Source organism: Hemitrygon akajei, chromosome 13 (genome assembly GCF_048418815.1).
Source record: "Hemitrygon akajei chromosome 13, sHemAka1.3, whole genome shotgun sequence".
In the NCBI taxonomy this organism is placed as follows: Eukaryota; Metazoa; Chordata; class Chondrichthyes; order Myliobatiformes; family Dasyatidae; genus Hemitrygon; species Hemitrygon akajei.
In genome coordinates this window covers 73,954,098-73,981,963 of record NC_133136.1, presented here as the reverse complement: position 1 = coordinate 73,981,963, position 27,866 = coordinate 73,954,098, and the positions used below count along the sequence as shown (strand labels likewise).

The window sequence follows — 27,866 nt, the reverse complement described above, 5'->3', positions numbered from 1 at the left end:
CCCCCAGGCCATGAGGCATCTGAACTCCCTGCCGCATCGCACTCAAAGTGTCGCTGGTTAATCTGTTTTGCACTTTATAATATTTAATTTAAGCACTCTGCTTTGTTTATTTATGTATAATTCATCTGTAGATTTTATCAATACTCTCTTAAGTTATAGTGTGTTATGTGTGCAACAATACCTTACACCCTGGTTTGGAGAAATGTCTTGGTTGACGGTATACATGCACATAGTTAAATGACAGTAAACTTGACTTGTCTTGGATGCTCCCAGCAGTTCGGACACAAGGCTCAGATCTCTGAACTGAACAATCAAAGAAGCAGACAATTAATTTACTCCTAAGCCCTGGGCAGTTCATATGACGGAAAGGGATGAGTTTCTGAGTGGTCTTGACGGGGTGGATACGGACAGGATGTTTTCTGTTTCTGAGGAATCTAGATCTGAAGGCCATAGGTATTGGTGCTTTTGTTCCATTAGTCAAGCAACAAACCGTCAAGCAGTCCCTTGTGCAGAACATCAGAACACGACCGGCACTGGTAACTCTGCAAGGCAGTTGTTTGACAGCTACTGTATTTATCTGCCCCTTAGGCATTTCCATATTGAGAATGTGACAACACTACAAAAGTATCCTTTTGCTACTTTGAGGAATGACAATGGTTAGCAGTAGAATTACTGAACCCCGTGTCACCTGCAGTAAAATGAGAATTGCACAATTCAGGAAGCTCTAAATTTAGGAACAGTACTACATTCTTTTCTGGGAACTGAAACTATTACTTAAATACTGTCAACTTTAAGACTTGGTGCACAAGTACGCTGAGCATCGGAAAAATCTTTACTGCTTTGACAGGTGGCAAAGCTGAAGTGTGCAGATTTGCCATATGCCAGTGGACTTCGGTGGAGTTTTATGATCTGATTTCTCCTGGCACATTGCAGCACCTCATTGGTTTCTGGCCAGCATTTCCAAAATCATCTTGAGGAGAACCACAGTACGATTCGGGCAATAATATTGTTTGATTTCTGTTCTATAACCTACTCACCTCACCTCTACTCAGTTTTGCTAACCAGCACACTGATGCATTCACTTACTGATTACAGTCGGCCCTCCTTATCTGCGGGGGATTGGTTCCGGGACCCCCCAGCAGATACCAAAAACTGCGGATGCTCAAGTCCCTTATTCAACATGTCTCAGTGCGGTGGACATTAGGACCCGGCGGTGCAGCTCTGAATCCGCAGTGTTTATGTTCATGAAAATAATGACCATCACGATTGAAAATAAAGTGGAAGTAATAAAGTGATCAGAAAGAGGTGAAAAGCCGTTGGTCATGGGAAAAGCTTTAGGCTACAGTCGGTCAACGATCAGAACAATTTTAATGGAGTACGTGAAAGGCCCTGCCCCGATGAAAGCTACAATTATTACTAAGTAACACAGAGGTTTAATTATTGAAATACATGCGTTTCTTAATTGTTTTATATACATAAAAAGGTAAAATATGTACTATATACTGACAAATGTTTGACTAACTGACGCTAAATAATACCCGATGCACCTGTTCCGACTTCAAATCTGACTTAAAGACGGACTCAGGAACGGTACTCTTTCATAACCCGGGGACGGCTTCTACTTGAAAATCATCTCTGAGTTACTTATAATACCCAATACAATGTAAATGCTATGCAAATAGTTGTTATACTATATTGTTTAGGGAATAATGACAAGAAAAAGTAGTCTGTACATGCTCAAACAACGAGTGCTGGAGAGAGAACTTCCGGGTTTTCCCAATCCGCGGATAAGGAGGGCCGACTGTATTCTTCATCGTGATCCTTTTTTAAATGCAGTTCATGATTGAGCTGTGTTACCTGAAGAAGACTGTGACTGATGGTCAGGCTTTGTGCTTCGGTAAGGCTCATACATACCTGATTCTACCTTTGTTAGTTTTCACCAATTGAAATTGTGCGAAAATCCTATTGATTACCCGATCCACTCTGTTCCTGCAAACCCCACCACCCACTGCCCAAGCCCGTTGACGCTGAGGCCACTATCAAGTGTTTCTTGGTAATGACAGGGAAGTTATGTTGAGAGTGACTGATGTAAAGTGATTACTAGTGCCTTTGCCACCAGAACATCAAATCAAATCCACTTACATTTCTTGCTTGTTGAGTTACAGGTATATATGTTCGAAGCTTTTTGAGTGCATTTAAATGAATAAATGAAAAGCTTATGTGCAAAACTGCCAGGGTAGGATTTGGTTTACATCAGTTGGTATTTTTATCACATGAGATTCTGCAGATGCCGGAAGTCCCGAGCATTTTAACACTCAACCCTCCTCCCCAGTACTAATAAGGGTATTTCTCAGTTGGCGGAAGATACTTGACCTAAACTGACTCCTGTTCTTTGTTTTGACTCGTGCTCACATCCTGCATGACTACTCATTCTGACTTGACCACACAACCATAGATGAGCATCAGTGTATGTGTGGGTGGGTGGATGGTACCGTATGAATAAGTAACTGAGAGCTAAAGATGTGTTTTCATTGTTAGGATAACAGTTTAAGATAGGCTAATCGTGGTACTCATTATCAGATTATAAGCGACCATCTTGTATGCTAAATGCTGACCTCTTGATCTCCCAGTTTACACTCCCCTTCATTTGTGCACTTCCCTTGCACTTTCTTTGTAACTGCAGCACAGTGGGCCCTCCTTATCCGCAGTTCAGCATGCGTGGATTGGGAAATCCCCGAAGTTCTCTCTCCAGCACTCGTTATTTGAGCATGTGCAGACTATTTTTTTGGTCATTATTCCCTAAACAATACAGTATAACAACTGTTTACATAGCATTTGCATTGTATTAGGTACTATAAGTAATCTAGAGATGATTTAAAAGTACAGGCAGTCCCCGGGTTATGAATGAGTTCCCTTCCTGAGTCTGTCTTTAAGTCGGATTTGAAGTCGGAACAGGTACATCCGGTATTATTTAGCGTCATTTAGTCAAACGTTTGTGTTAGTATATAGTATACATTTTACCTTTCTATGCATATAAAACACTTAAGAAATGTATGTATTTCAATAATTAAACCACTGCGTTGCTTAGTAATAATTGGAGCTTTCATTGGGGCAGGGCCTTTCACAAGCTCCATTAAAATTGTTCCAATCGTTGACTGACTGCAGCCTAACGTTTTTCCAATAACTGACAGCGTTTCACCTCTTTCCGATCGCTTTATTACTTCCACTTTATTTTCAATCGTGTTTGTGATTATTTTCATGAACAGAAACACTGTAGATTCAGAGCTGTGGCAGGTCCTAAAGTCCACCGCACTGAGACAGGTTAAATAAGGGACTTGAGCATCCTCGTTTTTTGGTATCCGCGGGGGGTCCCGGAACCAATCCACTGCGGATGAGGAGGGCCAACTGTACTATATTTTTGCATTCTGTTTTTTCTTTTTACCTCCTCAATGTACTTGAGTATGACAAGATCTGTCTGGATAGCACTCAGGCAAAAAGTTTCTCACTTTTATTTCAGTACACGTGACAATAATAGACCAATACCAATAAGAAAATGGGGAAGAGTAAAGTGGCTCACTGACTTAGCACTTGTTTCAGCATTACATTAGAAGTTGAGTACCATCTCCGTAGAGCTAGCGTCAAGTATTCTCATGATAAAATGGCACTCCTGACTCTGTGCTCTATGTCTAGGTCTGAACCCAAAGCAACAACCAAAGCTTTAAAAGTCTAACTTGCTCTACTTGTTAGTCCCCAGTATGTGAATACTCATTACAAATAATTTGTTTCAGGTCAATATCTTGCTCAGATTGCACTTAAGTTACAGCCAGTTATTCCTCTCCATGCCTTGAGGTGCATCAGGTGGCAACCTTGCCATTTCTTTAGCGCTTTTTAAAAATCTGCTTTTTACAAGTCTGAGTTGCTAGATTGATGCTTGACCTAGCATGGATGAAAAGGGTGCAAAGATCCGTCTGGGTTTGACACTGGAACCACTTACCTTGAAGCCCAGTGCTGAGGTCATTACACCACTGGCCAGCTACAGTCCTTATTTAATAGTGATTAAATTGGAGCATTGACAAATACAATTACAGGATGCTGATTAAAGGCATGCTTCATTATTTTTAACTGTGACCCATAGAAATGCATTAGCATACTTCTGAATTCCTGATGACTGCTGTGAAATCAAATGTATAACTGTTACTCACTTAACAGCTGATAACAGTTAGTTCCCTTTATACCATAGTCCAAATAATGCTAAGCTGGTAAAAATTCTAAGTGAGAAGTGGTTTAACAGACTATTGAATTTGATAATTGAAGTTTGTTATTTAAAAAAAATGATGATGGGCAACAAGTTACCGTAGATTCCGGATTTTAAGCCGCTACTTTTTTCCCACATTTTGAACAGCTTTGAACTTTGCGGCCTTTAATCCGGAGCGGCTAATACATGATTTTTTTCATGCCGCCTCGTAAACATTTTGCCTCATAACAGTAGACCAATAAAATTGATGAGTAGTTCACAGAGGTCCAATGAAATTGTACGATAAATCAAGCGCACTTTCACAATTAAATTATTGTAAATCAGTCATTTGTGCTCACCCTCATCAACATGGAAAACACTCGAAGCATTGTGCTGCCTTATGGCAGTTATTTAGTTTATAATATTTTCGCTTAGTAATTCATTTTCTAGTTAAAGTTAGAAGAGTTTTAACTATATTTGTTTTCTGTACTACATCGTGGGATGCTATGACGTCACACCCGGTTTCGCGGTGTCTTGTGGGAAAAATGCCAGTTTGCGATAAACGGAAAGGAGGGGGGAGCGCATTACGCGAGCGGCTTTGGATCTGAGCGAACGCTGCTTTTAAGTTAAAGGCGATCAATAACTTTTCCTGGTAGGCTGCAGTATATATATTTTTTACCAGTCGTTAGGAGATATTGGAATGTTGTTCAGTAAAGAAGTATACGCAACGTATATTTAAAAGTAGCCGCGTTATGGGCACGGTTCGAAAAAAAGCATTTGCAATATGTATTTGTTTTTGTTACCATATGGATTTAATTAAAAGTTAAAAAATCCTCACGTGTAATATCTTTCTGTGTAAATATCTCATATTACAACGTGGGACACCTGCGGCCGAAAATCCGGTGCGGCCTAAAATCCGGTGCGGCCTTTACAATTAAAAAATTGATTTTATTTCTAAAATCAGAGCCAGTGGCTTTTAATCAGGTGCGCTCTGTAGTCCGGAATCTACGGTACTTAAAATTTACAACAGTTCTTAGACTCGGAGTACTTTGATAATGTGAGCCATTGCTAGTCTTCCTCTGTGGAGGAAATGAATCTGCTAATTCTACGCGTAAACTGTGAAGCTCTAAATTTGTCAGTGTTGGTGGAGTTACTATGAAAAGTGTGAAGTTGAGATGAAGGAGGGTAAAAAACACTTCTGGTAGCATACTGCAGTGTGCAAAGTTATACTGACTGTATTATTAAACATAAAGTATATTTAAGATTCCATGTCCATAGACTTCTAACCTCTACTAATTATTGCAGGTCTTGTATGGCTGTTAAACATTTCGTAGTGTAGGTGGATTTTTGCTTTGCAAATGACGTAAATAGATCTCCAAGAAACAAAATATGTGTGTGCATTCAATAGTGTAGTGAGAAGATGTGTGTTTCCTCATTGTGGTTACTGCCTCGGTCTTTACCTGCTGTATCATTTCACAACAGTGCTCTTACAACCCTTTGGCTTTTAATACATGCTTTCTTTGTTTTTGTTCACTGGCTTCCTGGAAGCACAATTATACAGATATTTCAAATCAACGAGAAGACTAGCTTTAGGTGCTTCAGTGGAACCTGATACCATTGGTAATGGGTAATGCACAGTAGGAGCATTATTTCAAAGCAGAATAACAATGTATGAGCTTGTCTCATTTTGAAAGAGTTAAGATGGGCACAGCTTGAACAAACGTGTTACCTTTGAGTCACATTGACACTCTCAGTAAATTGTTACTTAGATCAAAGTGTGTATGACCAGAGAGTTAGAATGTTGTAGGTTTAAAGCCTTTCTAAAACTCTGTTACTTCATTATATTTTTTGATTAGAATTACATGACTCGATCATGAATTCTGAAATTATTTTATGTAACATTAATAGGTTATTTTGGCCATGTTAGTTCAGAAATATTGATGTCTAGCCCGAGTTTTATAGCATGAAAGAAGTTTGATGCTTTTTAGATGCTCCTAAGCTTTTTAGTTAATATTTAACATTTAGGTGTTGCCAAAAAAACAGTGATTTTTGAAAAATGCTCTGGTATGTGTTTATTCTTTAATTTTTGAGGAAGAACCCAGCTTTCAAAGAGGGAAAAAAATATTTTGTTCATACGGTGGCCTTGTTCTTGGTTTGTTTTGCTGTCAAATTATGTTGTCTTTCGAATGAGGCTTTAGAGGTCTGTAGCTTTGATGAAGTACCAGATCTTTTGATGATTCGTGCCATTGTTCCCTGGCAGCTGTAAACGCAACCACTTCAATCTCAATCCCTTGTTTTTAATACAGCCCTGACGGACCATAAACACAGCTCTCTCGGGCTTGGATTCTGAACTCCTGCCAGGTGCAGTTTCACTTCGGAGGTTGGCCTGCTGATTGCTAGCTCACAGCCTGAACGTGGAGTCTCCAATCATGCAAGATGATCCTTGATGTCCTTTCAGCTGGATTAATTGCATAATTGGGACATGAGTCTATAGAGCTCTGTTTTTATTTATCTTATATGCAATACCTATAGAAAGTATTCACCCCCCTTGGAAGTTTTCATATTTTATTTTTTCACATTGAATTGGAGTGGATTTAATTTGGCCTTTTTTGTCACGAATCGACAGGGAAAGGCTCTTTCGTGTCAAAGTGAAAACAGATCTCTACAAAGTGATCCAAATTAACTACAAATATAAAACACAAAATAATTGATTGCATAAGCATTCACCCCCTTCAGGCCAGTATTTACTAGATGCACCTTTGGCAGCAATTACAGTCTTGAGTCTGTGTGGATAGGTCTCTATCAGCTTTGCACATCTGGACACTGAGATTTTTCCCCATTCTTCTTTATAAAACTGCCCAAGCTCTGTCAGATTGCATGGGGATCCTGAGTGAACAGCCCTTTTCAAGTCCAGCCACAAATTCTGAATTGGATTGAAGTCTGGACTTTTGACTTGGCCACTCCAGGACATTATATTTGTTGTTTTTAAGACATTCCTGTGTATCTTTGGCTTTATGCTTGGGGTCATTGTCTTGCTGGAAAACAAATTTCTCCCATGTCACAGTGCTCTTGCAGACTGCATCAGGCTTTTATCTAGGATTTCCCTGTTATTTTCCTGTATTCATTTTACCCTCTATCCTCTCAAGCCTTCCAGGGCCTGTTATAGAGAAGCATCCCCACAGTACGATGCAGCCACCACCACACTTCGCTGTAGGGATGGTGTGTTTTTGTTGATGTATGGTGTTCGGCTTCATCCGATGGCCAGGCCCATAAAACCACCTTCTAGCTGACTTCAGAGTCTCACACGTGCCTTCTATTTTTTCCCCAACAGTGGCTTTCTTTTTGCCACTCTCCCATAAAGCTGTGACTGGTGAAGCAACCAGGCAACAGTTGTTGTATGCAAAGTCTCTCCCATCTCTGCCACTGAAACTTGTCAAAGGTCTCTTGCTGGCCTCTCTCACTAGTTCCCCTCTTGCATACACAGTTTTTGAGGATAGCCTGCCACTAGAAGATTTACAGTTGTTCCATATTTTTCCCATTTTTTGATGACTGACTTAACTGTACTCCGAGATATTCAGTGATTTGGAAATTTTCTTGTCTCCATCTCCTGACGTGCTTTTTAAAAACCTTTCTGCGGAGTTGCTTGGAGTGCTCTTTTGTCTTCATGATGTAGTTTTTGTCAAGATACTGACTCACCGGCTGTTGGACCTTCCAGATACATGTGTATTTTTACTTGTTACGTACTCGTGACACGTGACAGTGGTACCCTTGTCACGTGACTGGGATTGAAGCTATACTGGACTTGAGGTAATGGTCTTGTGATGGTGGAGTGACATCATTTTCCCGCTAGTAGAGGTCATGTGACAGTTTTTTTTTACAGGGTATAAAAGGAGGACCCCTCCCTGTGAGGAGGGGCAGTTTGTGGCTGGATTTGCCATGTTGACTTCATGCCACTGCGTGATTTAATGTTATGACGCATTTAATGTTTATTTTATGTTTAGTTGAAAGATAAAGTTTTACCTAATGCCTAAAGTTTAAAAGGTCATTGCCAGCAGTTTCTCTACAATACTGCTAGTTGAGAATCAGTGGAGAGTGAAGATCGGAGTTCGGGAGTTAAAGGTCGAGGAGAATCAATTTCGACAGTGAAACAGGTTCGACCTTGTTTTATCCTTATTCGGAAGGAATTCGTTGACTGTTCTCGTGTTAATCCCTGCGAAATAGCAGAAAGGATTGGGAATAGTTCTGTAAAGGAAAGGTCAGTGCCTTTAAGCAGTTTCGTTTCGTAAATTCTTCGAGGGAAAAAGTTCGATCTTGGGAACCGAAGCAACACGACGGAAAAGAGAATTTAAATCATCTTAAAAAGTCTCTCCCTTAAATGGACTGAGCATTTTGAACTTTTGGCAATACTACTTTGAAGAACTGTTTTTGCAACATCGTTTTAAGAACTGTTTAAGCTTCAATGCTTTAAGAACTGTTCAAGCTGCCGCACAGCAGCTGACTTCCGGTTACGTCAGTGATTTGTTTACTTTTGGGGGTTTGTTTTCAGTGTTTAATAAACGTGTTATTTGTTATATAAACCCCTGCCTAACTCATATATTTATTGTTGCCTGAATCTGTAACATACTACAATCAACTGAAACATCTTGACTGCACACAGGTCCACAAAAACAGATCTCCAGATCTCCACTTAACTATTTGGTGTGTCATGTTAAAAGGGGGGGGTGAATACTTATGCAATCAATGATTTTGTGTTTTATATTTGTAATCAATTTAGATCACTTTGTAGGGATCTGTTTTCACTTTGACATGAAAGAGTCTTTTTCTGTTGATCAGTGTCAAAAGAAGAGAAAGATGAATTAAATCCACTGTGAATCAATGATGTAAAACAATAAAACATGAAAACTTCCAAGGGGAGTAAATACTTTTTATAGGCACTGTACCTCTGAATAATTGGGAGTTAATGATTTATTTCTAAGTGTAAATGTAATTTCTTAATATTGGTTATTTTTTGCGAATATAGGGTGCCTTGGTAGCATAGTGATTGGTGTAACGCTGTTACAGTTCGGTGCATCGGAGTTCGGGTTGAATTCTTGTGACATCTGTAAGGAATCAATACGTTCTCCCTGTGACCCTGTGCGTTTCCTCTGGGTGCTCTAGTTTCCTCCTCCATTTCAAAGCCATTCCAGTTAGTAGGTTATTTGGTCTTTGTAAATTGTCCTGTGATTTGGCTAGTGTTAAGTAGGTGGGCTGCTGGACAGTGAAGCTCGAAGGGCCTGTTCTGAACTGTATCTCCAAATAAAATAAATAATTCTCTCTGTTGATAAATATGAACTCAGCCCTGAGCAAACACACAATGTTGGAGGAAGTCTGTAAGTCAGACAGCAACTATGCAGGGGAATAATTTAGCTTTAAACATTGACTGTCTGATTTGCAGCATTCCTCCAGCATTTTGTGTGTTTTGCTCAGGATTTCCGGCATTTGCAGAATCTCTTGTGTTTATGAATCTGAATAATGGCTGCTGAGAAGTGTCAAAGCCTTTTCTGTACATTTTGTGAACTGTTACTTTCAAGATGGTAAAAGATAAACTTGGTACAGCTATCAGTAAATCATCATTTTGGATCAGTTTATCAGTTCACAGAGTGGTCTGCCACAGAATTTAGAAAGTAAGAGAAGAAAGATCTTCTACTAAATTTGTATCTCCCTAATTGGTTTGATCCACTTTGAAAGTTGATCCACTGTCTGATGATCAATAACTAAAATCAGTTGCTATTCTGCGATTGCTAAGAAAAAATTTATTAAAATATCTTGGAACCTTTGTGCAGAATTTTGACTGAGCTATTTATACTCTCATAACCAAACAGGAATGGGAAGCTTCCATTTGATCCCTGGAAGGGTGGCACATTAATAGCAGTTCCACTGTGTACCAGCCTGCCAAATTCAACTTTGGATCTTATTTTAATTAAATTGTAGGGGTAGGTGCCAGATTGGTTGTGTGACCTGTCAGATCCTCTTTGGCATTTTTTCTAATCTAGTCTGTGGGAGTTTGGTCTTGACGATGAGACTAGGCTGATGAAATCTGGACCAGGAATGTGTCTCCAGTTGAGTATTTCACAGGTTGTAAGAGGTGCCACTACCTACTCCAACACTTTGATCAGCTGCCTTTCTCCTGAACCACTGCTTAGTCTCCACTATTGGCCAATACAGTGCCTTGTAAAAGCATACATAAATGATCACTACAATCAGGAATTTTGATCAATTTAGCTGAGAATTTTTATTTGTGCTTTTTGTTTTACACAGTAGAGCCCCAAAAATACAGGGAACAATGTAAATCATAAAAACCTAAAAATTCAAAAACTGATGTCCGCAGTTCAAAAGTATTCACCCCCCCCCCCCCCCCCTTTACTCGGTACTTAGTTGAACCACCTCTTGAAGCTATTACAGTCTTTTGGGATAAGTAGGATACGCTTCTTTATAGCGGTTTGTGCGGGCGGTGTATATCAAATACTGCGCAGCAGCCAGTTAACACCGTTAGTTTGAAGAATGCCAAACAAAAGCAGTGCAGGAGATAACAGACATTAATGATTGGAGGCTTCCCTTTTGGAGGAAGTTGGTATCTGTTGGATCATTTATAATCAAGGTTAGATATTTTTAGATTTAGCATCGTCTGTCACCCCTGAATATGGACTTCAGTTTATTACAAGCATCCCAGTAATGGTTAGGACAGTACGATACAGGACTTACAAATTGATCTGTTTGTTATGTGGTGGTTTTATTTGGATCATCCCCTACATTATCTTCCTATGATGACACCAGCCCTAAAAATCAAAAGCTGCTGGTGTGGGGATGAGAAATATTACCTCCACATTTTTTTTTTGTGACTTCCCAACTTCATTGGATTAGCAGTAATTTCCCAGTTGCATTTACCCAAATGTGACCCATTAACTTGCATGACATTGATAGTGACTTGCAACAGGAGCGTTCTGAACTCTCTGCAAAAAGATGATAATATTTGATTCTTCTACTCAATATCAATTATTAACAGTTGTACAGCTTCTTGCTTTCTTCTAATATCCCTATGTTCTGGCTTGGATGCACCCAAAAGATCATCTAGTTTTCTTTCCTAATTCCCAACTGATTAAATAGACAGGAATTTCTTTGTAAACCTCAGCCTTTGGTGAAAATGAGCATTCATAATCTCCTTCAGTGTACAGAGCTTTGTATAAAAAAAAACACCAACTTTCCGAAAAAGACAACATTCAGAGATGTACGTAATGTGGTTTGAGGATGATTTAGATGAACTGGGCCTGGTTGCTACAAAATCTGAACTATTCATTATCTATTGGAGGGTTTAGCTGTGCAGATAATATTCCAGTTGGGGTGTTTTAGTATATTTCTCCCTGTTTGCACTTACTAGCTATGTCTGCCTTTGTAACAACAACTTTTCTTAAAAATGCTTGACTTTTTTTATTTTCATTTTGATATTTCAGAACACAGAGGGGGGCTAGTCAACCCATTGAATATGTGCCAGCTCTCAAAGCATTCCCATTGGTCCCTAACCCCCCTGCCCCACCTCCCCTTTTATTTCCAACGATCCAAGATGGCGGTGCGACACAGCTTGCAGCAGCCACTCCGGAGCTGATTTGTGAAGTGGGTTGCCGTGCGCAATCATAATCGGTTGAAAATGGACGTGAGAGCACGGAGGAACATCTGGAAATCTCCAGCAAGACCTTCTCCGTTGCTGCTGCTGCTGTGAGGTTCGGGTCTCTGCTGGGAAGAACAGGTCCCCAGTCCTCGGGGTCCCGTTGCTGATGGCCGTTGGCGGGGGCGTCTTAATACGCTCGACAGAGGATGGTGCTTGGAGAAGCTGTGCTGGAGGGGATGGTGGGAGGCTCGGAGGTTCAACGGACTCGGAGTCCGCTGCGGTCGGGGCGCTTTCACTGTGTGCTGTGTCTGCGAGGCTGGGTTCGACGGAGCTTTCATTGTGTGCTGCGTCTGCGAGGCTGAGTCGGGCGGCACCGTGAAAGTCCACAGTGGGGGTATTCCCTTCTGCTGTCGGCGTGGGATGACGAGTCAAATCGGGACCCTGAGGACTTGTGGAATCTGTGTGGTGGTTTCTTTCGAACTTATAGTCTTTTAACATCTTTGGACTATTTTTACTGTGCCCATGGTCTGTTTTTTTTAAATTAATTATGCTATTGTTTGCACTGTTGTAACTATATGTTGTGACTATGTGGTTTTGTGCAGGTCTTGTAGATTTAGTTTTTAGTCTTGTTTTGTCTGGTGGTTTTGGAGCTCCTTTCTGGGGAACGCGCGATATTAACACGTAACAGCCTCTCCGGACTCTGGATTGGGGATTGCCAAACGTTATGTGGATTTTCTGGTGTAGTCTGTTTTGTCGTGTGCTTTTGTGATATCATTCTGGAGGAAGGTTGTCTCATTTTTTTAACTGCATTGCATTTGTGGTTTCTAAATGATAATAAACTGAATCTGATCTGATCTGATTTCCTTATAACCTATTCTCTTGTACGTGCCCATCAACAGCTGGTTCTTCTACCTGTCTGCACCAGCAATAATTTACGGTGGCCAGTTACCATTCTTAAAGTCTTTGGCTGCTAGGTGGACCTTTGATCCAGAGGTATGGATTTGAATCCCATTAAGAAACTGGGAAACTTGCATGCAAATAATGAAATAAATCTGGAATTACAGGAAAATGTAGGTCCTCCCAAGTTTATGATAGGGTTGTGTTCCTGAAAACTCTTTGTAATCCAGCAATATGTTAAAATAAAAACATAAGCTGACTCAGCGTTTTGACTCAAACTTTCATATTTCCCTGCAAGATGCATCGGTTTTGCAGCAAACCAAGTTCCTACACAGCAGAGTATAACTGCAGCTTTGCAGTAGCTTGCAAATTCACCCCGCCAGTCTCCCAAATTCTCGTCCATATGCACAGGTTGTACAAAAGTAGTACTTTCATTATCTGGGGAGAGCCTGCAATCTCAGGAAAATTGATCGTGAAGGTACTGGCTGATTGAGCAACCAACCTGGTTCACTCATCTCCTTTAGCACTGGAAATCTGCCATTATTACCTGGTCTGGTTCTGGGGCTAGTTGAGATGCTGGTATTGGTAAAATATGCTGATACAAAAACATCCATGTACTGTAACTAAATGTTTTTTTAAAATTTGATTAAAATTGAACTGAATGGATACTTGAACGATTCTGCTGCTAAAATAAAAAAAGTTATCTGCAATAATCTCCACACTTAGGTGGAACAAGTAAGGTTGATGGAATATACTTCATCTTGGCCTAATGCGAGCTAGACCAGTGATTCCCAGACTTCTTTCGGTTACTGTCCCCTTGGCTCCCAGACCATATTATCCATGGCCCCACTCCCCCTTTTCGGCCATTATATAAAAACTATAAAGAAGTTTGTTTTATGATGCACAGTGATAGAAAATAGGAACTGCAAATTCAAATAATTCAAATCTATTTAAAGCTGCAAATTAATTTTTATTTAATTACAGTAAAAACAATTTTCATCAACTATTTCAGTGTGTACTGCTTGTGGGTTTTTCACCTTTCAATGAGACGGATGGTCTTGGTGCAGTGATATCAGCTTCTCAACATCTGAATCTCATGCAGGAGTCAGATCCCCATATTTAGTCATTTGCAGTCTGTTTTGTTGCTTTGAAAGAAGTTGGGCGACTGCATTGAAACTGCACTGAATATGAGTTTGGAAAGGCAATAAAGAACATCTTGGCCTTTTCCCACAGTGCAGGATAGTGTTCAGAGTCAACAAAAAGTCTTGATATGATTTTTTTGGAAACTCAGCTTCAGCTCAAAGTCATTTTCTAGCGAGATTAGTTCTTTCTCCAACCTTCCTGTTAATTCCACATTACAGGAGTTCAGGAAATGGATTTATTAGCCAGTCTGGAATTTGGATCTGACGTCTTCATGCAGCTCACCCAGGTGGGCACAGTACACTTGAAGATCATTCTCCGGTATTGTTTCTTTCTCTTCCAACTCAGTCTCCGAAATTGGAAAAGCTCACAACAATCAATTTTGCATGCAAATAAGATTAAATTGGACAGACGGGGGGTTCAATGAGATTTACAGCATTTCCCTGCAATTGAAGACTGGTTTCATTGACCTTTGTGAATAATTCTGACAGCGTCATGTCTAATATTCTTGAGTTGATTACTGAATGAAGCATTCAAGTCTTCAAAAAGTGCGTAAAAGCAATCTCAGGCAGTTATTATTTAGAGGCATCTGACTCCTGTGTGCAACAACAAGTGTTCATCATTCTCAATCCAAAGTTCTCAAGATAGTCAAGAATTGAGAGCATGGGATTTTATTTTATTTATTACCATGAAAACAGTATTCAATGATTTGTGTAGCTGATCACTTAGATTTTTGTAACAAGATGTCTGTGAATTACACAGTAAATGGAAAATATGTCAGATATGTATTTTGGTGAGCGGAAAAATTGCTCAACAGCCATAATACTGCTTCCCCCTCTGTATCTGTTTCTAGTCCCCTTGCAAATAACAACTTTTGAATCATGCTTTCATCTTTTATGAAGTGAACATAAACAAGAAGCAAAGGTTTGTTGCCTGGCAAAGTTGACTCATCCAACAGCAGAGCCAATTCTATTATTCTAGGTAATTTGCACAATGAAGTTTCATCTATTCGTCTTTGAACAGAGTTGCTGCTGAGCAAAATTGTTTTAATTATTTGGTCTTGTGACTTTCGCAAAGCTATTCTCTGAACCTCCTTTACTGCTGGCAAAATCAGTTCATCCCCAACTGTATGGGGCTTTCTAGATTTGGCAATGAGCAATGAAATGCAAACCATCTCTGTTTTGTTGGGAAATATGTTTGAAGTGTTTTCAGTTTCTGAAAGTTTACACAAAATAACTGAAAATAAGTCAGATTTTTGCTTGCCTTATCAGTGTGTATGCTTTTCAGATGTCCAAGGAGCCTGGACTGTTTCATTGGTTCCATTTAATATCAGAGAAGAATGTATACAGTATACAACCTGAAATTATTTCTCTTCGCAAACACCCACGAAACAGAAGAAAACCCCAAAGAAGGAATGACAAAAAATGTTAGAACCCCAAAGCCTCCCCCAACCCCTCCCATGCACAAGTAGCAGCAAAGTATCAGCCCTCTTTTCTCCCCCCCCCCACTTGTTCCAGCAGGAAGCATTAGCATTCACCCACCAAGCAAGCAATAGCAAGGAGGGAGAGGGAAAGACTGCTCACCAGCTGCACCCCACCACAGTTTCAGTGCAGCTGCACATCACAAACTCCAACAGGACCCCTGCCACCTTGAAAAGAAAGAAAAGATGCATTAAAGAGAAGAATTTAAGCTGTTTCGCATAATGAGTTTGAAGAAGTTGCCCTCTGGCGATATCTTGGCTCCTCCTCCTTTGCCTCATTTAAAAACTTACACACAACAGATACATTTACTGGTTGCTTGGTGCTGGAATAAATCTGTATTTCAGATACTCCACACTGAACTGTCTGCACTTCTTTCACTTTTGGTCTGCTCCTGCCTTTCCATAACAACAACGGCCTATAATTCAAGCCCAGTCTCAAGCGCTGCGATCAACAAAGGGGGAAGTTGCAACGTCATCATAGTTGAAGCAAAATCTGAGTTTCTGCCTGAAGGCAAGGTGGGGCAGCAATATCGTTACTGGGTTGTGGCCTAGAGAAATGCCGTCAGGACTGATCGAGAGATCAGATTCTGAACTTTACACCATTGAACGCCATACCCTTACTCACAGGAATGCGTCACTGCTCGATTAGAGTATGGGAATCATACTAGCTAACTCTGTACCACAGTAGTGAATGGCAAAACTGTGCAACCAGGTTTCTTATGACGTGCCAAATACCGCAGTGTCACATTACTTTTCAACAACTACCTTGCGCTTCGAGAAAAGTTTAAGAGAATGGTGGGTTAGCAAAAGATGAGGTGATTATGTGATCATTGTAATCTATTATGTACTGAGGATCAAGCGTTATAATAAATAATTCATTTCTGAAATTAAGCCTGTAACCTCTCAGCTGCCCTCTTGCTTCAGAATGTTGCCCCCCCTTTATCTTTAGTGCCCCTCTAGAAACTCCCACGAGGGGGGGTGCACGATATTACGCACTTTGGGAACCACTGATTTAAAGCATTTCACCCAGCATCAGGTCATCATCAGCCAATTTACTTTAACATCGTCAGAGAAAAGATGCTCAAGAGGAAAAAGAATCTAGAGCTTTCCTGGCGAATATATGATGAATAAACTCTTTTCTGGCTTCAAGCCGGATGCAGGTACAGGTTTTCCCCGCTATCTGAAGGTAGAGCGTTCCTATGAAACGGTTCGTAAGCCGGAATGTCGTAAAGTGAATAAGCAATTACCATCTACTAATACAGGAAAAATTTGAGAGCGTTCCCAGACCCAAAAAATAACCTGCAAAATCATGCCAAATAGCACATAAAACTTAAAATAACAGTAACATATAGTAAAAGCAGGAATGATAAGATAAATACACAGCCTGTATAAAGTAGAAATACTTTTCTTCAATCATTGCAGCACTGTCTAGCGTAGCGAAAATCTCACTACGTAGCGGAAGCAGTCTCTCCAGTAACCTTTAAGCTGTGAAGCTGCCAAATCAAACCAAATAACACATAAAAATACACAGTCTATATAAAGTAGAAATAATGTATGTACAGTGTAGTTTCACTTACCAGAATCAGGAAGACAGTGAGCACACTGATGATGGTGTGTTGGGCTGAGTCGTCGGAGGTTGGGGTGCTCGGTAATTTTTTCCAATAAATTGCAGTTTCATCACAGTTAAACACTTGCTTATACGAATAACCACTTTCTGTAATTATTTTCTTCAGTTCTGCTGGGAACTTTTTGGCAGCCTCAGTATCAGCCGAAGCACTCTGTCCAGTAAACGTTAAACTGTGAAGCTGCCAAAAAGTTTACAGCAGACTAAAAGAGACCACTTTGCTACAAACAGAACCAATAGTAACATCAGCAGCTTTCAAGATTCTTTCTCTCTGCATGTAAATAGTGCAAATGGTGGACGTAGGCAAGTTCAATGCGCGGACAATGTCCTTACTTCGTTGACGATCAAAATGCTTAATTACATCCAGTTTTACACTAAGCGTTAACACCCTTACAAGCTCTCTTAGGCTTTTCCGATACCTTAGTTCACATCTTGCTGACGGATGCACAAAATAAATCGAGATAAATCTCAGATGCTCACAGACACGTGTTTAGGCTGTGGTGACCTGATGCTGAATGCAGTTCCGGGGGAGGAATTTGGCTGCTCGGGGCACACGCTGCCTTTTTTCGTAAAAGCGAAAACTCATTGGTTAGCTAAAACAGGTAACTAATGTAAATTTTTTGTAAAAGCGAGGTGTCGTAAAGCAAATGTTTGGAAAACGGGGCCCACTTGTATCGATTATAACCGACGATTCCATGACAAATCCTGCCATTTTATTTAGGGATTATTCAGGAATTTTTGAGAAAAGTCTTCAATATTTTTGTGATGAGATGGTATTTCATTTTCATTTTAATAATAAGTCCTGCTGTGAAATTTAATTTCTTCTTTATCCTGTTTGACAAAACGGACAGCTCTTACTGCACTACAAATATAGTTCTGCACATGGTAGGCAATAGGGAGGCACAGAGCAGCACTTGAGAATTGTTATGTTTGAAAGGAATGGAAACTGAAGAGTAATTTACTTTGTAAGACAAAACAATAGGTTAAAAAAAAAGGGGAAATCTAGACAATTTTAATTATTAGATATTTAGTAAATATCCAGAGTATAGTACAAGCCTTATATAAACTGCAAATTTATATAACTATGTTGCTATAATCCTGTGAAGGTGGTCAGAATGTTTGAATAGCAGTGTTGAGAAGTATGTAACTGTATCTGATTCAGTACTTGCACTTGGGTGAAGTAACAGAATAAATGATGTAATAAGATTGTTCCCAAATAAAGGGAAGGGGAGAGTTAAAGGGTGTTTAGATTTAGCACACAAAATTGATTGGTTTGGTTGCCATAATCCAACTGATGCCATTTTAACCTGTTTAACAAAGTCTTCGTGAACGATTTTCTGATCAACACTTGAAACTGTGAAGTTAAAATATTTGATCATTTACATACAATAATCCTATCCAATGATTAAAACCTTACAAACACCAAGATCTGGTTTTGATATTTTATAATGCTTAATATAAAATATTGAATAAGAAGTTTATTTGGATAAATAATAAGTTTTGGAAATACATGAACAATGTTTGAATTTTTCCTGTGGATATTAGTCATAGAGTGTTGTGTGTGGTAGAGAATTAATTAATTGGTAATAGAACCAGGAAACTTTTGGCTTAAGGAGGCTGTTGTATTCACGTCATCCATTTCCTGGCTCAACGTCCATCAACTTGGTACGTTATACACTTCAAGAGCTCATTCGCCCTGTTTTTCAAAACCTCAAATGTTCTGTTCCCTTTGTTCCAAGGTGGTAAAACAACTCGATTGGTATCCAGTGCTGAGAGCACTCTCCCCCAGAGTATTCTCAGTGGTATTACCACATCCTTCCTGTCGTGTGGTGATCAGAAATGTATTCTGTGTTTACTTGTGACTAATATATATATATATATATATATATATATATATATCGAAGCTGCTAGGCCTCTGGTAGAGAACTATAAATTGAGAGAAAGATACGCGTACATACCACTGATAAGGAGTGAGAAAAATTTATATTTATTTATTTATCTCTCTCTCTCCCTCTCCCTCTCCCTCTCCCTCTCCCTCCCCTATTGATGGTGTGTATGTGTATTTTACTCTTAATCTCAGGTCCTCTACCAGAGGCCTGGGAGCTCAAGGGTTTGTTGCTGTATCCTTGCTGTTCCTAATCACTCTTCCGAACAGAGATCTCAGATATTGTTCCCAGGATTTATTGGTGCCTCTCCCAGTTCAGGCGTACAACTCAACAAGTGCTGCTATCACCACTGGGATTACTCTGGCTTTAACCTTCCACATCCCTTCTATCTGCTCTTTCAAGCCCTGGTATTTCTCCAGCTTCTCGTATTCTTTCTTCCAGATGTTACTGTCCTTCAGGATTGCTACATCTATTACTATTGCTTTCTTCTGTTCCGTGTTCGGTATAACTAAGTCTGGTTGCTTGACCAGTACCTGCTTATCAATGTGCATTTGGAATTTGCACAGGACTACTTTCTTGGGTGTTTTCCATTTGGACTTGGGAGTGTCTAATCCATACTCAGCGCAGATATTTCTGTACATAATTGCTGCAACTTGGCTGTGCCGTTCAGTGTATGCTGTCCCTGCCTGTATCTTGCACCTTGCTGCTATGTGCTGGATTGTTTTAGTGAATTCCTTGCGCAGTCCGTACTGCACACTGGATGGCAGGTAGCAACAGCCTCAACGGATGCAGGGAGCACGGGCAGCTGTCAGGGCTTTTTGAAAAATCAAACTTCCTCCAACTTCCATCCTGCTCTTAGATTCACTTGGTCAATTTCTGGCACCTCTCTCCCCTTTCTCAATCTCCCTGTCTCCATCTCTGGAGACAACCTGTCTACAAACATCTTTTATAGGCCTACAGATTCCCATGGCTATCTTGATTATACCTCTTTCCACTCTGTATCCTGCAAAAATGCTATTCCCTTTTCTCAGTTCCATTGTCTGCACCACATTTGTTCCCGGGATGGGATTTTCCTTTCCAGGCCTCCTTCAAACAAGATGGTTTCCTTTTTCCATCATTGATGCCGCCCAGAATTTCATCTCCTCCATTTCCTGAATATCCAAGCCTACCTCATCTTCCCACTGCCTTAACAGAGTTAGAGTTCCTCCTACCCTCATCAACAATCCCATGAGCCTCTGCATCTACACATTATTCTCCGCAACTTGTGCCATCTGCAACGGGATCCTATCATCAAAAATCTCTTTGTTCTCCCCCTCCCCCACTGTCCACTTTCCACAGGGATCGCTCCTTCCTTGATTCTCTTGTTCATTTGTCCCTTTCCACTAATCTCTCTCCTATCACATATCTCTGAAGTGCTACACCTGCCCACTCACATCATTCCTTACTTCCATTCAGGGCCCCAAGCAGATCTTCCGGGTGAGGCAACGCTTCACATGCAAATCTGTTGGGGGCGGTGCTTCTGATACGTTGATGAGACCTGACGTAAATTGTGGACTGCTTCACTGAGCACTTCCACTCCCTCTGCCAAAAGTGGGATTTCCTGGTGGCCAACAATTTTAATACTATCCTCCCTTCCATTCTGACATGGTATTCCATGGCCTCCTCTTCTGCCATGATGAGACTATGCTCAGGGTGTAGGAGCAGCACCTCATATTCTATCTAGGTAGCCTCCAACCTGATGGCCTGAACATTGATTTCTCCTTCCGGTAGTTTTTTCCCTTCTTCCTTCTGGTAATTTTTTCCCTTCTTTCTTGCCTCCTCTTCTCTTCCCCCACTCTGGTCTCTTGCCTCTTGTTATCTGCCAATCACTTCCTCTCCTTCTCTTTCCCCTAGCTGATTCATAGAAAACCCACAGCACAATACAAGTCTGCAAAGCTGTGCCGAACGTGTCCTTATCTTAGAAATTACCCAGGGTTACCCACAGCCCTCTTTTTCCGAGCTCTATGCACCTGCCCAGGAGTCTCTTAAAAGATCCTATCGTATCTGCCTCCACCACCGCCGCTAGCAGCCCATTCCATGCACTCACCACTCTCTGCATAAAAAAACTTACCCCTGACGTCTTCTCTGTACCTACTTCCAAGCACCTTAAAACTGTGCCCTCTTATGCTGGCCATTTCAGCCCTGGGAAAAAGCCTCTGATTATTCACACAATCAATGTGTTAATCTGATCTGGACCCTCTCCAATGCTAGAACATTTTTTCTTAGATGAGGGCCCTGTAACTGCTCAGAATATTCCAAGTGTGGTCTGAAAGCTACCTTATACAGCCTCAGCAACACATCCTTGCTCTTATATGCTTGTCCTCTTGAAATGAGATTAAACAATAGGCTTTCCTGGGTGAGTGAGAGTGGAAGATGTGACAGAACACATGGCCCAATTCCTGGACAAGTGGTGGGTTTCAGAAAACCTCCTTGGGACGGTCTGTATCTTGCGGAACTGGAGTTGGCTCTCTAACTCCACATACCCTCCACCCACTCTTCCCTCCAGTCCTCCCAGTTTCCTTCTCCTCCATCTCTTTACATATTCCACCTATCACCACCCAGCTTCTCACTTCATTCCCATTTTTCTTCCTCACCTACCCACCTGGCTTCAACAATCACCCTGTAACTTATCTTTGTTCCCCTCCCCCACCTTTTTATTCTGCCATTTCCCCCCTCTTCCTTTCCAATCCAGACGAAGGATCTTGGCCTGAAACGTCAACTGTTTATTCATTTCCATAGATGCCGCCTGATGTGAGTTCCTCCAGCATTTGTAGAATCTCTTGTGTAAGAACGTAAGACCATAAGATATAGGAGCAGAATTAAGCCATTTGGCCCATCGAGTCTGCTCTGCCATTTCATCATGACTGATCCTTTTTTCCTCTCGGCCCCAGTCTCCTGCCTTTTCCCTGTATCCCTTCGTGCCCTGACCAATCAAGAATCTATCAACCTTTGTCTTAATTATACATAAAGACTTTGCCTCTGCAGCTACCTGTGGCAAAGAATTCCACAGATTCATCACTCTCTGTCTAAACAAATTACTCATCTGTTTTAAAAGGACACCCCTCTATTCTGAGGCTGTGCCCTGTGGTCTTTAGACTCTCCCACCAGAGGGAACATCCTCTCTGCATCCACTCTATCAGGGCCTTTCACCATTCAACAGGTTTCACCTCATTATTCTGAATCGTTGTGAAAACAGGCCTGGAGCCATCAAATGTTCTTCATATGACAAGACATCAAATCCTGGAATAATTTTCATGAACCTCCTTTGAAGCTTCTCAAGTTTTAGCACATCCTTTCTAAGATAAGGGGCCCAAAACTGTTCACAACACTCCAAGTGAGGCCAGTGCTTTATAGAAACATAGAAACATAGAAAATAGGTGCAGGAGTAGGCCCTTCGGCCCTTCGAGCCTGCACCGTCATTCAGTATGATCATGGCTGATCATCCAACTCAGAACCCTGTACCTGCTTTCTCTCCATACCCCCTGATCCCTTTAGCCACAAGGGCCATATCTAACTTCCTCTTAAATATAGCCAATGAACCGGCCTCAACTGTGTCCTGTGGCAGAGAATTCACCACTCTCTGTGTGAAGAAGTTTTTCCTCATCTCGGTCCTAAAAGGCTTCCCCTTTATCCTTAAACTGTGACTCCTCATTCTGGACTTCCCCAACATCGGAAACAATCTTCCTGCATCTAGCCTTTCCAATCCCTTTAGAATTTTATACATTTCAATAAGATCCCCCCCTCAATCTTCTAAATTCCAGTGAGTATAAGCCTAGTCGATCCAGTCTTTCTTCATATGAAAGTCCTGCCATCCCAGGAATCAATCTGGTGAACCTTCTCTGTACTCCCTCTATGGCAAGAATGTCTTTCTTCAGATTAGGGGACCAAAAGTGCACACAATATTCTAGGTGCGGTCTCACCAAGGCCTTGTACAACTGCTGTAGAACCTCCCTGCTCATGTACTCAAATCCTTTTGCTATGAATGCCAACATACCATTTGCCTTTTTCACTGCCTGCTGTACCTGCATGCCCACCTTCAGTGACTGGTGTACAATGACACCCAGGTCTCGTTGCATCTCCCCTTTTCCTAATCGGCCACCATTCAGATAATAATCTGTTTTCCTGTTCTTGCAATCAAAGTGGATAACCTCACATTTATTCACATTAAATTGCGTCTGCCATGAATTTGCCCACTCACCTAACCTATCCAAGCCACCCTGCATCCTCTTAGCATCCTCCTCATAGCTAACACCGCCGCCCAGCTTTGTGTCATCCGCAAACTTGGAGATGCTGCATTTAATTCCCTCTTCTAAATCATTAATATATATTGTAAACAACTGGGGTCCCAGCACTGAACCTTGCGGTACCCCACTAGTCACTGCCTGCCATTCTGAAAAGGTCCCGTTTACTCCCACTCTTTGCTTCCTGTCTGCCAACCAATTCTCTAACCACATCAATACCATACCCCCAATACTGTGTGCTTTAAGTTTGCACACTAATCTCCTGTGTGGGACCTTGTCAAAAGCCTTTTGAAAATCTAAATATACCACATCCACTGGCTCTGCCCTATCCACTCTACTAGTTACATCTTCAAAAAATTCTGTAAGATTCGTCAGACATGATTTTCCTTTCACAAATCCATGCTGACTTCGTCCGATGATTTCTCCTCTTTTCAAATGTGCTGTTATCACATCTTTGATAACCGACTCTAGCATTTTCCCCACCACCGATGTCAGACTAACCGGTCTATAATTCCCCGGTTTCTCTCTCCCTCCTTTTTTAAAAAGTAGGGTTACATTAGCCACCCTCCAATCCTCAGGAACTAATCCAGAATCTAAGGAGTTTTGAAAAATTATCACTAATGCATCCACTATTTCACCGGCCTAGAATCAGCACACCCTCAGCCATGAAATCCTGGAACCCTCCAGGCACACTCGTCTTCCAGGCTGTGTCCTAAGGATATCAGAAAGCGGCCAGTCGTGAGGCTCTGAGTGTGGGTCCCATTTCCGCAAAGAGCCAAGGTCAGAGTCTTTAAAAGAAACCCCACACCCTGAAAAGAAAAAGAAGAGATATCAAAGATAGAAATAAAGCTGTTTCCATAGATGCTTGCAAAGGAGTCACTATTTAGCGCTATCTTAAATTTGCCCCGTCTTGTTAAGCATCTCATGTGTGGCACCTTCTCAAAGGCCTTCTGAAAAATCCAAATACACATCAACCATTTCTCCTTTGTCTATCCTGCTTGTTATTTATTCAAACAGTTCCAACAGATTTGTCAGGCAAGATTTTCCCTTGAGGAAACCATGCTGACTATGGCCTCTTTTATCATGTGCCTCCAAGTACCCTGAGACGTCGTCCAACATCCAGCCACTGAGGTCAGACTAACTGGCCTATAGTTTCCTTTCTTCTGTGTCTCTGCCTTCTTGAAGAGTTGAGTGACATTTGGAATTTATTAATCTTCTGGAAGCATTCCAGAATCTAGTGATTCTCAGCAATCTCTTCAGCTACCTCTTTCAGAACCCTGGGGTGTACACCATCTGATCCAGATGACTTACCTACCTTCAGACCATTCAGTTTCCCAAAAACCTTCTCTCTAGAAATGGTAACTTCACACACTTCATGACATCTGGAATTTCCACCATACTGCTAGTGTCTTCCACAGTGAAGATTGTTGCAAAATGCTTATTCAGTTCATTTTCCATTTCCTTGTCCCCCATTACTTCCTCTCCAGCATTGTTTTCCCGTGGTCCAATATCCATTCTTGCCTCTCTTTTTCGCTTAGTGTATCTGGAAAAAAAACTTTTGGTATCCTTTTTAATGTTACTGGTTACCTTATTTTTCATATTCCATCTTTACCTTAATGTCTTCTTAGTTGCCTTCTGTTGGTTTTTAAAATCTTCCCAGTCCTCTAACTTCCCACTAATTTTTGCTCTGTTTTATGCCCCCTCCTTGGCTTTGACTTCTCTTGTTAGCCATGGTTGTGTCATCTTGCCTTTAGAATACTACTACTTCTTTCGCATGTATATATCCTGTGCCTTCCAAATTGCTTCCGGAAATTCCAGCCATGCTGCTCTGTCATCATCCCTACCATTCTTTTCTGGCCAACTCTTTTCTCATGCCTCTGTAATTCTATTTTACTCCAATATAATACTGATACATCTGACTTGAGCCTCTCCTTCTGAGTTTTCAGGGTGAATTCAATCATATTGTGGTCACTTACCCCCAAGAGTTCTTTAACCTTAAGCTCTCCAATCAATTCTGGTTCATTGCACATCACCCAATCCAGTAAAGCTGATCCCCTAGTGGGCTCAACCACGAGCTGCTCTAAAAAGCCATCTCATAGGCACTCTAGAAATTCCCCCTCTTGGAATCCAGCACCAACTTGATTTTCCCAGTCTACCTGTCTGTTGAAATCCCCCTTGATTATTGCCCCTTTCGCATGCATTTTCAGTCTCCCTTTGTAATTGTAAACCACATCCTTGCTACTGTTTGGGGGTCCGTATACAACTCCCATTGAGGTCTTTTTACCCTTGCAATTCCTTAGCTCTATCCACAATGATTCAACACCTACTGACTCTCTGTCACTTCTTTCTAATGATTTGATTTCATTTGTACCAACAGAGCAACGCCGCCCCCTCTGCCTTTCTGTCTGTCCTTTCGATGCAATGTATATCCTTGGATATTAAGCCCCCAGCTATGATCTTCTTTCGGCCATGATTCAGAGATGCCTTCAACATCATACTTGCCAATCTGTAACTGTGCTACAAGTTCAACTACTTTATTCTGTATACTGTACGTGTTCAAATATAACACCTTCAGTCCTGTATTCACCACTTTCGCGTTTGTCCACCTTTTATGTTGCAACTCATCCTGTTGATTGCAGTTTTGCCCCATTAATAGTCTCCCTTCACTGCACTGCCTCTATTTGTAACCCAGCTACCTCATCTTCAGCACTGTCATCTGCTTTTCTATGATACTTCTTGCGTTGACATACACATAGTTCAGGGCACCAGTCGCATCATCAACAGCCTTTTTGTTCCCAACTTTATCTGAGTTCTTACCAACATCTGTCTCCACAACCTCTCCACTAATTGTTTTGGCAGTCTGGTTCCCATCCCCCTGCAACTCTAGTTTAAACCCCACTCTGTAGCATTAACAAACCTTCTCACTAGGTTATTAGTCTCCCTGCAGTTCAGGTGCAAGACGTTCCTTCTGTACAGTTCCCACCTCCCTAATAATCCAACAATCTTGTGCTCTCCCTCCTACATCAACTCCTTAGCTACATATTAAACTGTATAATATTCCTTGTTCTGGCCTCAATAACACGTGGCACAGGTAGCAATCCTGAGATCATAATCCTGGAGGTCCTGCCCTTTAACTTGGCACCTAATTCCCTGATTTCCTTGTGCAGAACATCGTCACTTGTCCTACCTATATCATTGTTCCCTACATAGACCCTGGCCTCTGGCTGCTCACCCTCCCACTTAAGAATGTTGAAGACTCAATCCGAATTGTTCTGGGCCCTGGCACTGGAAGGCAACATATCATCCAGGAATTTCATTCTCACCCACAGAACCTCCTGTTCATTCCCTTAATGAATCCCCATCACTACAGCATGCCTGTTCAACCCCTTTCCTTTCTGAGTCACAGAGGCAGACTCAGTGCCAGAGATTGACCGCTGTGTCTTTCTTCTGTTGGGTCAACCCTGCTGAACAGTATCCAAAGTGATAAACCTGTTGTTGAGGGGATGGCCACAGGGTTACTCTGCACTGGCTCCTGCACCAAATGAACTCCCATTGACCTTGCATTTGGGGTGGGTGACCAACGCTGGAGAGGTGGGGTGGTTTGCAGGTGCACTGATGTGAGGTGAGCAAGCAATGGGATTGTGTTGTGACTGTGAAACTGAGGTGGAGATGTTGGTTGTTTGGCTTACCCAAGGAAGCGATGATTCACGAAGGGATAGGAAGAAAAATTGTTGACTTCATGGGGCTTGTGGTTAGTTCATGAGTTTTCCTAACAAACATTTTATTGAAATTGTTCATATAAACATCACATTAAGCCTTAAAGTCTTGGAGTAGATTTTCAACTTGCCATATACAGGTAGCTGTAATTTTTAATTTCCTTTGGAACAGGTGTGTAGATGACTATATTTTCCTTTGAAGCGTTAACTGACATTTGTTAACATACCTTTTAATTGAGTTATATCATTCTGCTCCAGAAATGCTGCCATCTGAAGTGTTTACATTGAGAAATCCTATAATAAATTTGGATTTAGAATTGATGATGGAAAAAATGATAAAATGAGCTATCCTAAAATCGGAGGTGGTGACATTTGCAAGAACTTGTTTTCTGCTTTCTAACTTGCTTTACTTAAAATCTATACTTCGTACTTCTTATGTATGGCGGAATGCTAAATTGATCACACACAAATCACAGACCACGAATTCGAGATGTGCAATAAAATTTGATTTCATCGAATTTATGTGGAAAATAAAGCAAGTAAATCAACATTTTTGTTTCAGCTCAATAAGTGTGGAAGTAATTCCAGGATCACATTCTAATCTCTAGCACTTTACTTAAAGATAACTGCGCAACACTGAATGCAGAATGCGTGGATGAAGATGATCGACATTCTTTTGAGGCTATTAGAATGATACACAAACAAATGGATGACGATGCTGATGGAGATGTTGATGTAGAGGAAAGTCATGAGGTAAGACAAATTTTTGAGCATGTAACAGCCGAAGCTCATCATTGTTAAACTCCTGTAATATAGATTTCATACCCTACTTAAGTTTCACTTTTGATGTAAATATGCAAACATTAGCTTAGGTTGATTTAAAAACGTTGATGTTGTTATCCGGCTGGTAATTTTGACTAACTTGAAATGTTTGATGGAGCTTAAGTACTTAAAATGCGTAATACTG

At 41.0% G+C, this 27,866-nt stretch overlaps 1 protein-coding gene across 2 annotated transcripts in view; it reads left to right on the top strand.

Annotated features, from left to right (window-relative positions):
- stim2b (stromal interaction molecule 2b) overlaps positions 1 to 27,866 on the top strand; it is a 162,443-nt gene that overhangs the window by 19,726 nt on the left and 114,851 nt on the right. For both annotated transcript variants that reach the window (XM_073064868.1, XM_073064867.1), the window contains exon 3: positions 27,522 to 27,652. In XM_073064868.1, the coding sequence (XP_072920969.1) occupies positions 27,522 to 27,652 (131 nt within the window). The remainder of the gene's footprint in view (positions 1 to 27,521; positions 27,653 to 27,866) is intronic.